This window comes from Mustela nigripes, chromosome 18, assembly GCF_022355385.1.
Source record: "Mustela nigripes isolate SB6536 chromosome 18, MUSNIG.SB6536, whole genome shotgun sequence".
NCBI classification, from domain to species: domain Eukaryota; kingdom Metazoa; phylum Chordata; class Mammalia; order Carnivora; family Mustelidae; genus Mustela; species Mustela nigripes.
This window is the reverse complement of record NC_081574.1, coordinates 27,061,998-27,075,468: the sequence shown is the minus strand read 5'-3', so window position 1 is coordinate 27,075,468 and position 13,471 is coordinate 27,061,998. Positions and strand designations below refer to the sequence as shown.

The 13,471-nt window shown below is 44.1% G+C and overlaps 1 protein-coding gene across 1 annotated transcript in view; it reads left to right on the top strand.

The window, feature by feature from the left end:
* GSR (glutathione-disulfide reductase) overlaps positions 1–13,471 on the top strand; it is a 47,837-nt gene that overhangs the window by 19,533 nt on the left and 14,833 nt on the right. Inside the window, exons 4-7 of the mRNA XM_059384116.1 lie at positions 1,237–1,306; positions 4,007–4,154; positions 7,441–7,495; positions 11,128–11,227. Coding sequence (XP_059240099.1) covers positions 1,237–1,306; positions 4,007–4,154; positions 7,441–7,495; positions 11,128–11,227 — 373 coding nt within the window. The remainder of the gene's footprint in view (positions 1–1,236; positions 1,307–4,006; positions 4,155–7,440; positions 7,496–11,127; positions 11,228–13,471) is intronic.

Here is a 13,471-nt window from a genome sequence, read left to right as displayed (position 1 = left end):
TTGTATGTCAGGCTTACCTCCATAAAATGGCTTTCAAAGTCATGAAAAGTCCATTTTAGCTATTTTTAAGTTGTCAATACAGGGCCATTAAGTTATTCATAGTGTTGTGCAACCATTACCACCACCCATTTCGAGAGCCTTTCCTCCATCCAGAACAGAAACAAGGTGCTTATTAGACAAAAACTCATCTCCTCTCCCCCCAGGCCCTGGTATCACCATCCTACTTTCTGTCTCTATGAATTTGCCTATTTTAGGTACTTCATACGACGTTTGTACTTTTAAGCCTGGCTTATTTCACTTAGAATAATGCTTTAAAAGTTCATCCATGTTGTGGGATGTGTCAGAATTTCATTCCTTTTTAAGGCTGAAAAATATTCCCTTGTGTTCATACCACATTTTGTTTATCCATTCAGCCTTCAGTGGACTTTTGGTTGTTTCCACCTTTAGTCTGCGGTGACTAATGCTGCTGTGAACACTGATCTACAAGTTGCTGCTTTTGGGTCTATACCTAGGAATGAAATTGCTGGGCCAAATAGTAACTTTATTTATTATCATTTTCAAAATTTTTTGTTTCTTCGCTTCGCCCCTCAAATGGCGATTTTATGTTTAACTTTTATTTTGTTTATTATTTATTTATTTTTTTGGTAAGATTTTATTTATTTATTTGACAGAGATCACAAGTAGGCAGTGGCAGGCAGAGAGAGAGCAGGAAGCAGGCTCCCTGCTGAGCAGAGAGCCCGATGTGGGGCTCAATCCCCAAACCCTGGGATCATGGCCTGAGCCAAAGGCAGAAACTTTAACTCGCTGGGCCACCCAGGTGCCCCTATGTTTAACTTTTAAAGGAACTGCCATAAACTTTTAGGAGCCATCAAAATTTTCAAAATTTTCAGAAATCCATCCACTTATTCAACAAACATTTATCGAGTGGCCCGTAAGTACTAGGGACTTGCCAAAGCAGCTCTCCCTGTCTTGTCTGCAGAACAAAATTTACATACCATGGATGCCAGGTGAACATCTTCCCTGGACTAGAGTAAGGGTTCTCTACATATGGCAGAGCAGATGGGCACGGGGGCAGGGGCAGCTGCCTTCAGAGATACTCCCTCCTGCGGATCTTGTTGACTGCTCTGTGTGGGTGTGTGATTCTCTGCTGAAAGGGGTGTTCAGGGACAGATGCCCCAGTCCCTAAGGGAAAGAAGAGAACCCTGTTTCTCAGTACTGACTCAAGTTTCATTACAGCATTATAAAGGAGAAGCGTGATGCCTATGTGAGCCGCCTGAACACCATCTATCAAAATAATCTCACCAAGGTGAGTGTGCTGGGTTTGGGGTTTAGAGAGGGGGCCGTTCTCTGCTGGAGTGTGCTGCCGGTCTGGCCAGACAAAAAACATAGCCTTTGCATGTATCCCTTGTTGTTTCTTTAATTTCTTTGCCGTTAATGATTTTGAGGTTGACCTGCCAGAGCGGGTCTCTGCTCAGGAGGCATCTTTTTTCTAAAGAGTGGGCAGCGCCTGCTGTGATGGGTAGACCAGGTCTCTCCTGATGGGCGGCTCCTTGAGTAGGTCTCGCCCTCCAGTTAGTTCTAGAAACCCAAAACAGAGACTAATTTACACAACGATACACCAGCTTATTCAGATCAGAAGTACAGCCTGGCTGGAAAGCTGCCATTGCTCATTTGCTCCCAGCAGCCTCGACCCGTGGCTAGATATAGTCAAGAGAACAAATTATAGTTCAGAAGGTTTGTTTTTGTGAATGAAGTCTGATCAAGTACACCGGGCAAAGGCCTGTTTACCTTCAGCAAATATATATTATCTTTTGCCAGTCTCTGGCTTTTTCTGTCTTGGTGCTTAAATATTGTACTTCCCCTTGGGGCTGCTGGAGACATTGACAAATGGTGCACAATCCGGCTGCTGCCCTTTTTCTTTTCTTTTTTTTCCTCTAAGAGAGGGAAAGAGAGAAAGAGCCCAGGAGGGGCAGAGGGAGAAACAGACTCCCCACCAAGCAGGGAGCCTGTTGTGCATCTCAGTCCCAGCACTCTGGGATCATGACCTGAGCCCACGGCAGGCATGTAACGACTGAGCTACCCAGGGGTCCCTGGCTGTCCTTTTCTTTTCTTTTCCTTTTTTTAAAAGATTTTATTTATTTATTTGAAGACGGATCACACGTAGAGAGAGGAGGAAGCAGACTCCCTGCCGGGCAGAGAGCCTGATGTGGGCCTCTGATCCCAGGACCCTAGGATCATGACCCTTGCTAAGGTAGAGGCTTTATTTAACCCACTGAGCTACCCAGGCGCCCTGCCCGCTGCTCTTTTCTTGACAGTGTATATCCCACCACCCTTCATTTGCCTTCGTGGTTTCACTTTGCAGGTTCTAAGATTTCTGCATAGCTTAGATTGTATTTAGATCAGTAGATTGTCGGTGATATTTGGGCCCCCATAATCTCATTGACAGCATGTCTATAAGCCAGCTTTTAGGGTTCAGTTACTTCTATAAATGGCTAACCTCATGTATTTTTATAATGATTCTTATTCACTGGGTTTATTTTTTCGGAGGGTGATATTTTCTTTTCTTTTCTTTTTTTTTGAAGAATTTATTTATTTGACAAGAGAGTGAAAGAGGAGAGAGAGCACAAGCAGGGGAAGCAGGCTCCCCGCTCAGCAGGGAGCCCGATGCAGGACTCGATCCCAGGACCCCAAGACCTGAGCCGAAGGCAGAGGCTTAACCCACTGAGCTACCCAGGTGCCCCCGGAGGGTGATATTTTCTGACCTTAATCCCATTTCAAGTATTTGAGGGCCTTCGGTCCCCTCTACATGGATGACAAGAGATTTTAAGACCATTAGACATGAGCATAGAGGTACCACTTGTTATACTAAGACACCCACATCAGTTTTTTTAAAAAATGGAGTGAGCTTAAATACTTTTGCAGAAGAGCCAGGAAAGTCACTCAGGGAACAGCAATTTTTTTTTTTTTTTTAAATATTCACAAATCTTAGTGTGTAGTCAAACTTACTGTATGTGACCTTATGGGAAAGGAATTACTTATAGTCAGTCCAGAGCTTGTGAATAGGAAAGGATACTTTCTGTCAAGTATCTTAGGAAATGAAAAAAAAAAATTCTCTCTGTTCCTCCCCCTCATGATTATTATTGGCACTTGACCCAGACCCCTCTAGCACCCTATGGGAAACCATTCTCTCCTGAGGAAGGTTTCTCTTGTGGCTTCTGGCACTGACCTTGATTCAGCTTGGTTAAGCAGGGCACCTGGGGGGCTATTTGGGAAGGAGGAAATAACTTAATTCAGAACAGAGCATGTTCCGAAATGTCGAAATATGCTCTTTTGTGATCAAGCTCCCACGATTCCATTGTCCTGGTAAGTTGCCCACATTTGCTTGCCGATACACATATCACAGCTTCAGAAGCTTGTCCTCATTCCCCGAAAGGGAGGCCCCAGCACAGAGGGTGCCAGAGTCTGACTTCGTAACATCTCTAGCACAGAACTTCATTGTTGTGGGATTTTGTGGTTACTTCCATTTTGTTTGAGAAAACAGAAGTGTTGCGTTTCCCTCCCTTGGCCGGAGTGTTCCTCTTTTGCCTCTGCTTTCTTCATCTTTATCCTTTTGTCTTTCTGAGCCTTCTGCCCCTCCTCCAGACACCGCATTCTTCAGTGTGATTTCATTGCCAGTGAGGAAGACTTTCTCCCCAACTCCTGCGGACAGAGATGGAGGGTTTCTTCCTGGGGAGGTGACTAGCATGTATCTTTTTTTGGTCTCTGGATTTTGGCCCAAAATAGCATCTTTATAGCTTCCTGTGACCAACTTCCAGCATCACACGGCCACCTCCTTACCTAAGTGTCAGTGAACAGACGTTCTGCAGAAACTCAGACGTGACAGAGTTGTCTTGGTGTCAGCAAACCTCAAATCTAGATAGCCGCCATAGAGAGGGAAAGAGCAGATATGTCGCCACAGGTGTTCTCGTATCTTGAGCACAGGCTAATGTCACGGTCCCTTCTCCAGTCCCATATAGAAATCATCCATGGCCATGCAGCATTCACTTCTGATCCGGAGCCCACAGTAGAGGTCAATGGGAACAAGTACACTGCTCCTCACATCCTGATTGCCACAGGTGGCGTGCCCTCACGTCCCCAGGAGAGCCAGATCCCCGGTGAGTCTTCTCAAGGCAAATACTTGTTAACCGTCAAGTGGAGTATATTGTTGTCTTCAGCCTTCCAAGCGATGCTAGGGAATCTGCCTGCTCCAGTTCATTCTCTTGGACAAGGCCACACAGAGGAGAAGGCCTCCGCAGAACCTAAATGTAATTGGCTTAACTTGTGCCTGGTGATGGGGCAAAGATATTTCTTCTAGCTCCAAGTTCAGACAGCCTACAGGTAACACCGCAAGAAAAATCAGCAAAGAATCTCATCCTTTCAGCATGACAGAGACGGGCACCCACCTGGGTCTGTCCCCTGAGTGGTTTTTTACAAGACATGTTCTTTGTTTGTTTGTTTATTTTAAAGATTTTATTTGTTTATTTGAGAGAGAGAGAGATAGAGGATGAGAGGAGAGAGGTCAGCGGGAGAAGTAGACTCCTTGCTAAGCAGGGAGCCTGATGTGGGACTCGATCCCAGGACTCCAGAATCATGACCTGAGCTGAAGACAGTTGCTTAGCCAACTGATCTGCCCAGGTGCCCCTACAAGATGTGTTCTTTACTTGTGTTCTGTTTAAGGAAGTGAAATCTTGTACAGATATAACTTAATGACTTACTTGGTATGCATAGTTTTCTCTCTTACATAGAAAATTATAAAATTAGGGGCGCCTGGGTGGCTCAGTGGGTTAAGCCGCTGCCTTTGGCTCAGGTCATGATCTCAGGGTCCTGGGATCGAGACTCTCACATCGGACTCTCTGCTCGGCAGGGAGCCTGCTTCCCTCTCTCTCTCTCTCTGCCTGCCTCTCTATCTACTTGTGATCTCTCTCTGTCAAATAAATAAATAAAATCTTAAAAAGAAAAGAAAAAAAAAGAAAATTATAAAATTAAAGCAGTAAGGAATTTCAGATAGGCCTATTTGCTCTTGCCTTTTGTGCACACAGGGATAAACTATGAACATACTGCCTTATTCTCACATAAGAAACATGGTTCATGTCTTTCTCCCCAGCTAAATTATAAGGTCTTTTTGGGCGGTGATCATAGCTTATCCATATTTTGTATTCTCCCTGGATTGGCCTTATAAGATCTGTGACCAACCTGAATTAAATGGGAAATTTTGGGTGCACATGCATTTATGTGTTTTGTTCTCTCTGGGGAGAGGATCCAAAACTTTCACCAGCTTTAAAAGGAAGTTCATGACCCCCAAAAGGTCAGGAGCAACTACCATAAAAGACGGTAAAGTACTATTCTCAAGTTCCTAAAAATTTAACTGAAAATTTGGACATAAGCATCCTAATATGAAGCAGTCTTCAAGACTGCTTGTTAAGTGAAAAAAAGCAAGGTATGAAGCAGAGTGTATAGTATGCTACAATTTGTGTTTTTTTTCAAAAGGCAGGAAGACTGTCCACATGCACTGGAATATCTCTGGAAAAATACTCAAAGCCCTGTGATGCTGACTCCCTTAATGGAGAGCACTAGAGGTCGGGGTGGGAAAGATTGCTTTTCACTAGATGCTCTATTGTGCTTTTCGAATTTTTAAAATGTATACATTTTACTAATTTAAAACATATAATAAAAACACGTGCAAAGAATTAAATAAAAGGTCAGTGTTCCAAGGTTATTTCTAGGCTTAGGGTGCTCACAGGTGGGACAGATTGCTATAGGATGGCATCAACCAAAAAGACTTTCCAGGAAAAAGGATCCTAACAGATTGAGCGGTAAGTGCTGAAGAAGAGGAAGACCGAAAGAACCAGTGGGAAATACAGATGTCTTCAAAAGATATTGAGCTACTTCGACCAATTTTTCCAGTACGGAAGTACTGGGGGCCCATTCATTAAGCTGAGACTAAAAAAGGGTGAGGACCAGATTGCAGAGACTTACAAAGTCAAATGAAGGAATCTCTAGAATTCACGACAACTGGGTCAAATAACTGTTAGCTTATAAATAGAGTTGTGACAAGATGTCAGCGATAATTTTAGACACCTGACCTGACAGGGACTCACAGAGGAGGCAGATGAATGCAGAGAGCTGTTGCGGTAGCATGTGTGGGGGTGATGATATGGTGCGGAACCCCAGCGTTAGTGTCTGATCTGTAAAGGAGAAGCTTGGTTCTGCAGAGGCTTACTGAGCTGCTGCTGTGGACCAGGCCACAGAGAGGAGGACAGGCATAACGGACTCAGAAGGAAGAATCAGCTGCTGGATTTCATTGATTCCAGGACTCATTTAAAAAAAGTATATTCATCACATCTGAGATCAGGATTATTAAAGATTTATTTATTTTAGAGGGAGAAAGAGATCACAAGTGGGAGGGGAAGGGAGAGGGAGAGAGAGAATCTCAAGCAGACACTGCATTGAGAGTGGGGCCCGATGCAGGACTTGATCTCACGACCCTGAGACCATGACCTGGGCCGCAACCAAGAGTCGGACGCTTAACTGATTGCACTCCCAGGTGCCCCGGATGTGTCCTTTAATCATGGCACCTCGAATTTAGCAAAGTGTAGTATTTTTATTAACTCAGGGTTTCATTTGGGTTATTGGTGGAGATCGTTCAATTTAACTGTAGTGGTAAACTTGGGAGAGGGATACAGCTGGGACCTAAAGTTTAAGATTCAATTCTTTTTTTTTTTTAATTTTATTTATTTATTTGATAGACAGAGATCACAAGTAGGCAGAGAGGCAGGCAGAGAGAGAGGAGGAAGCAGGCTCCTTGCTGAGCAGAGAGCCTGACGTGGGGCTCAATCCCAGGACTCTGGGATCATGATCTGAGCCAGAGGCAGAGGCTTTAACCCACTGAGCCACCCAGGCGCCCCTACGATTCAATTCTAAACATACTGAGTTTGAAGCAGAGTAGAATTATGTAGTGGGGCAGTTAGGAATCTGGGACTCCTTGGGGAAAACATCAAAACTGGAATATTTGAAAGTCCTCCACTGTCAGGGGAGAGTTGGTTGAAACGTTTGACGAAAAACACAGAAGAGAGCCAAGGCTGAGCTGAGGGGTTCACACCTACATTTGGGTGCAGGAGAATGAAATAGAGCCAGCAGAGTCTCTTCATGAGAGCCAGGACGATCTTAGTTCCTTAGAAAAATGTAGTAGGCAGTCATCACTTCTCTTAATTCTACAGAGAAAATGAAAATGTGTACTCAGGAAAGACTGGGTTGGCAGCATCCCAAGTGGAGACTTTGACAAAACTTGTCAGAACAGTATGTGATGGCCGAGAAAGCATCTGGGTCCATATACAAAGTTTTGATACCCTTTTATAAGGGAAAGCTTGGTCTGTGTGATCTGTATTGCATTTTCCTCCCTAGGGGCCAGCCTAGGAATAACGAGTGATGGATTTTTCCAACTGGAAGAATTGCCTGGGTAAGCAGTTTGTTCTTCCTCAGTCTCTCTAGCTAACGCTTCTTCTGCCTCCTCCACCTAACCATTAAATGCAGGCTTCCCTTGAATTTTCTTTACCTGCTTCTCTTTTAATGACCTTGGGTATCTCATCCACTAATATCCCCAGTGAACAACTCAGACCTGCCTTTTTCTTTCTTTCTTTCTTTAAGATTTATTTATTTATTTATTTGAGAGAGAGTGGAGAGGTGCAGAAGGAGAGAAGCAGTCTCCCCGCTAAGCGCAGAGCCCAGCGTAGGGCTTGGTCTCAAAACCCCGAGATCATGACCTGAATCGAAATCAAAAGCCGGTCGCTTAACCACCTGAGCCACCCAGGCGCCCCCTGACTCAGATCTTTCATTACAGTTTTTAGGGCGAGAATTAAACACACAGTGGTTTTGAAGAGTAAATAGTAAAGTCCTAAAACCATCTTCTTTCTTCACCTGAATACAGCATCATCTGCCCATGTGTCGCAATTAACTGATTCTGGTTTCCAGAGCCACTGGTGCAATGAAAGGCCTGTTGTTTGCACAAAAGAGAGGTTTTCTGGGTTTGTCCTCCATGTGGATTTGTCCAGACAACCTTTGTAAATGTCTGTCACGAAATTAGATGCATAGGAAAAAAATCTACTGAGGAAGACAGTTTCTCTAATTTGAAGAAGCTGCCCGTTGCAGGTTTTCTAGGCTGGAGGGACCGTTTTGGCTCAGGATGGACCTTTATCTCCCTGTAAGTAGCACCGAATCTGGAAATCAGCATTGCTCAATGCTGCTGCTCCCTTGCGGGGCTGCCAAGCCGGTTCCAAGTCCTAATCCTGTGTTTCTGTAAAGGCCTTCACGGAGTGTGACTAATAACCCATTGTCCGAAACTTGACCTTAATTCACCTGGAGCCGCAGACGGTGAAGAAGGGGCAAGAGGGCTTCTCTGAGTCTCTTAGCTACAGTGGAGACCTCCCATGAAGATATTCGGAGCATGCACTCTTCTGACTTTGAGGGAGGCACGGTCCATTTTATATTTGCTGTCTGCAGGGCACACAACTGTGTCAGAGAACCACTCCTTTTCCCTCACGATCTGCCTGGTCCTGTTTGGTTTTAGGGTTGAATGAGGACACATGGGGGAATGTTTCCAGAAATGTGGTCATGACTTGTCATGTCTGGATGATACAAGTCAATCTAGACTCACCCTCGTAGAATCTACCTTACAGATACCTGTCCGTGAAGTCTTTTAAAATAAAGGATTTAAAAAACCAAATCATTTATTTTAATATATTTAAAATGCTAGCAAGACAAGTTTAATAAGTGAATTTATGTGTGTTAGGAACAAAGGACTCTGGGAACATAGGAAATGAATGAACAATTTTTTTTCTTTTTCTTTTTTTAAGATTTTATTTATTTTAGAGAGAGAGTACATGAGTGTGTGTGTGTGTGCAGGGAGAGACAGGGAGGAAGGAAAGGGAGAAAGAATTTGAAGCCGATGCCTCGCTGAGCGGGGCTTGATCTCATGCCCTCGAGAAAGGAGCAGAGGTCAAACATAATAGGAAAGAGGGAGGTTGAGATGGAAGAGCTATTTCATGATTTCCAGGCTATGGGGACATTTCCTTTTCAAACCCTGAGTTGTAAGGTAAGCCGACGTGCCGTTCTTTGGGTTCACACTTCGTCCTCTCTTTAGACCAGACAGACCCCTCTGATGGCACAGACTCACCCCACGGATACCTTACCTTTGGAAGGTCGTAAAGAAAGCTTTCGTCTGGGGCACCTGGGTGGCTCAGTGGGTAAGCCTCTGCCTTCGGCTCAGGTCATGATCTCAGGATCCTGGGATTGAGCCCCGCATGGGGCTCTCTGATCAGTGGGGAGTCTGCTTCCTTCTTTCTCTCTCTCTGCCTGCCCTGCCCCTCTGCCTACTTGTGATCTCTGTCAAATAAATAAATAAAATATTTAAAAAAAAAAAAAACAAAACTTTCCTCTGCTCTTCCCAGATTGCTTGGTTCTTTTCAAGTACTGTAAGTTCTTTGAAGCCTCAGCAAACCCAGCCCTGACTGGGGCAGTTCCAGCTCAGGGGTATTGACGCTCCAGGCTGCAGCATGTTGGGAATCCTCATTGCCCTAGGGCTGGGATCAGCTTCTCCACCCCTGATTCAGACCTTCATCAGTATTTATCTAGTGCTGAAGATGCCTTTTTAGACTGGAATTTAGGCAGGGGAGTCTACTCTCATTCAGATCTATCCTGTAAGTTACATGGTTTGCTTTAAGTAGCCTGTAACCTACTGCAAAGATTGATAGAATTGAAGAGTGATCAAGGAGGAGTTCTGAGGGGCGCTCAGGTGGCTCAGTGGATTGTGCGTCTGCCTTCGACCCAGGTCACGATCCCAGGCTCCTGGGATGGAGGCCCACATTGGGCTGGCTCCCTGCTCAGTGGGAAGCCTGCTTCTCCCTCTCCCGTTCCTCCTGCTTGTGTTCCCTCTCTCGCTGACTCTCTCTCTGTCAAATAAATAAATAGAAATAGAAATCTTTAAAAAAAAAAAAAAGGCAGTTCTGAGCAGGGAAGAATCATGGTGAGTTAGTTGCCAGTTTTAGGTTTAGGTATGAAGGTCACTCATAAGGAGTCATCTTGGGGAGCACCTGGGAGGCTCAGTCAGTTCAGTGCCTGCTTTTGGTTCAGCTAGGTCATGATTTCCAGGTCCTGGGATTGAGCCCCACATCAAGCTTCCTGCTCAGCAGGGAGCTTGCTTCCTCCTCTCTCTACCTGTTTCTCTGCCTACTTGTGATCTCCATCTGTCAAATAAATAAATAAAATCTTTAAAACAAAATAAAAAGTCGTCTCTAGTTTTCAAAGGTTTTTTCCCTCTCTGAAGAAATGAGGCAAAAGAACTTTTTTTTTTTTAAGATTTTATTTATTTGATGGACAGATCACAAGCAGGCAGAGAGGCAGGCAGAGAGAGAAAGGGGGAAGCAGGCTCCCCGCTGAGCAAAGATCCCTGTGCAGCGGGGCTCCAACCCAGGACCCTGAGATCATGACCTGAGCAGAAGGCAGAGGCTTATTAACCCACTGAGCCACCCAGGTACCCCAAGAACTTTTTTTTTTTTAAAGATTTATTTATTTGAGAGATAGAGTGAGTGTGGGGAGAGGAGCAGAAGGGAAGGGAGATAAAATCTTTTAAGCAGACTCCAAGCTGAGCATGAAGCGTGGCATAGGGCTCGATCTCACAACTGGGAGGTCACAACTGGAGCCCAAACCAAGACTCGTTGCTCAACCAAACAGCACCACCCAGGCGCCCTGAGGCTAAAGAGCTTTTGATAGCTAAAAATATACTTCCCTTCTACAGGGGACATTTTCTACATAAAACTGCAATGTGGTATCCAAGATTGAATCTTGGAGCCACAAAAGGAAATGAATGGAAAAACTGGTGACGTCTGAATAAGTCTGGAGTTCAGTCAGTAGCAATGTACCAACCTCCATTTCTTGGTTTTGACAAGTGTACCGTGATCCTGCAAGATGTTAACTTGGAGAACAGGGCAGAGTGTATACGGGACACCTCTGTACTATTTTTTCAACTTTTCTGTAAATCTTAAATTATTCCAAAATCCGTTTATTTAAAAATACTAACCCTCTCTCTCATTTTAGCCGCAGTGTCATTGTCGGCGCGGGCTACATTGCTGTAGAGATAGCTGGCATTCTTTCCGCTCTGGGTTCAAAGACATCACTAATGATACGGCATGATAAGGTAAATTCTTTGCTTTTTTCCTTTTCCCTTTCCTTTGCTTGAATCTTTTAAAAAAATCTACCCTGAGAATATTAAAGACCAGGGTATAAAGCATGTGGAAGTCAGTTGGTTTATTCTGCATGGAACTGCAGAGAAGCCCTTTGAATTGGGCTGTATGTCCTTATCAGCTATCAGCTGATAATGATTTTGATTGGATCAAACTGGCTGGTATTTTCATCCTGAAGTAGTAGGTGGTGTCAGGTGCCTTAAAAGGAAACCTGCAGGCTTAAATATAAATACTAGTTAAATTGAACAGACTGTCATATTAATTTCTTATTCTGGAAATCAGTTTTGTATGATCAGAGGGTAGTGTTGGATTAATAACACTCGGTCAAAAAAATTCACTACAGGGGCGCCTGGGTGGCTCAGTGGGTTAAAGCCTCTGCCTTCGGCTCAGGTCATGATCTCAGGGTCCTGGGATCGAGCCCTGCATCCGGCCTCTCTGCTCAGCAGGGGACCTGCTTCCCTCTCTCTCTACCTGCCTCTCTGCCTACTTGTGATCTCTGTCTGTCAAATAAAATAAAATCTTAAAAAAAAAAAAATTCACTACAGTGTTTGCATTAAAAGCAAATGTATCAAAGATGATTGCACACCTGTGTTCATGGCAGCACTATTCACAAGAGCCCAGGCATCAATGAAGCAGCCCAAGTGTCCGTTGACAGATGAATGAATCAAGAAAATGTGTATATCATATGGTAGAATATTATTCAGCTTTAAAAGGAAGGGCATTCTGACTCGGACTACAACATGGATGAACTTGGAGAACATTACGCCAAATGAAGTAAACCAGTCACAAAAAGACAAATCTTATGATTTCCCTTATATGAGGTATCTAGTCAAACTCATAAAAACAAAGTAGAATGGTGGGTTACCAGGACTGAGGGCTGTTTAATAGAGTGTAGAGTTTCAGTTTTGTAAGAAGTCAAGTTCTGGAGATGGCTGGCACAATAATGAGTAGACATAACACTCCAGGACTGTATCCTTAGAAATGGTTAAGTTGGTAAATTTAATGTTATATATTATTTATCACAAAATAATAATAAAGGAAGCTTACAGATCATCTTACTGAATGTCATTTTACAGATGAAGAAATTAAGGCCAAAGTTTTGCAACTGCAAATTAGCATCATAACTGAGGGTTAGTTGAGGGCTTAGAAAGCCAAGGACAGTACAGTTGACCCTTGAATGACTTGGAGGTTAGGTGTCCTGACCCCCTGTGCAGTGGAAAAATCCAAGTGCAACTTTTGACTCCCTACAACTACTAATAGCCTACTGTTGACCTTGACCTGGAGCCTCACCAGTAACATAAACAGTTAACATGTATTTCTTATATGTGTTATGTCAGATTCTTACAATAAAGTATGCTGGAGAAAAGAAAATGTTGCTAAGAAAATCAAAAGAGGGGCACCTTGGTGGCTCTGTTGTTTAAGCATCTGACTATTGAATTTAGCTTAGGCCATGATCTCAGGGTTATGAGATTGAGCCTGGCATCCAGCTCCATGCTGGGCGTGGAACCTGCTTAGGATTCTCTCTCTCCCTTTCCCTCTCTCTAAAAAAAAAAAAAAAGTCTTAAGAGAGGGGCGCCTGGCTGGCTCAATGAGAGACCATGTGACTCTTGATCCAGGGTCATGAGTTCAAGCCCCACACTGGGTGTAGAGCTTACTTAAAGAAAAAGAAAATCATAAGAGAAAACACATTTACAATATCATACTGTAAAAAAAAACTGCAGGGACGTCTGGGTGGCTCAGTTGGTTAAGCAGCTGCCTTCGGCTCAGGTCATGATCCCAGCGTCCTGGGATCGAGTCCCACATCGGGCTCCTTGCTGAGCAGGGAGCCTGCTTCTCCCTCTGCCTCTGCCTGCCATTCTGTCTGCCCGTGCTCGCTCTCCCTCCCCTCCTCTGATAAATAAATAAAATCTTTAAAAAAAAAAAAACAACTGCATAGGTGTGCCCATGCAGTTCAGACATGTTCATGGATCAGCGGTTTCTGCCAGTGCAGCCTGTATGTCATTATTTGGTGAAGTGTTGCTTTATATGTTTTTTTTTTTTAAAGATTGTATTTATTTATTTGATAGAGAGCATAAGCAGGGGGAGCGGCAGGCAGAGGCAAAGGGAGGCTCCCCACCAAGCAGGGAGCCCAATGCGGGGCTCGATCTCAGGACCCTAGGATTATGACCTTAGCCAAATGCTTAACCTAATGAGCCACC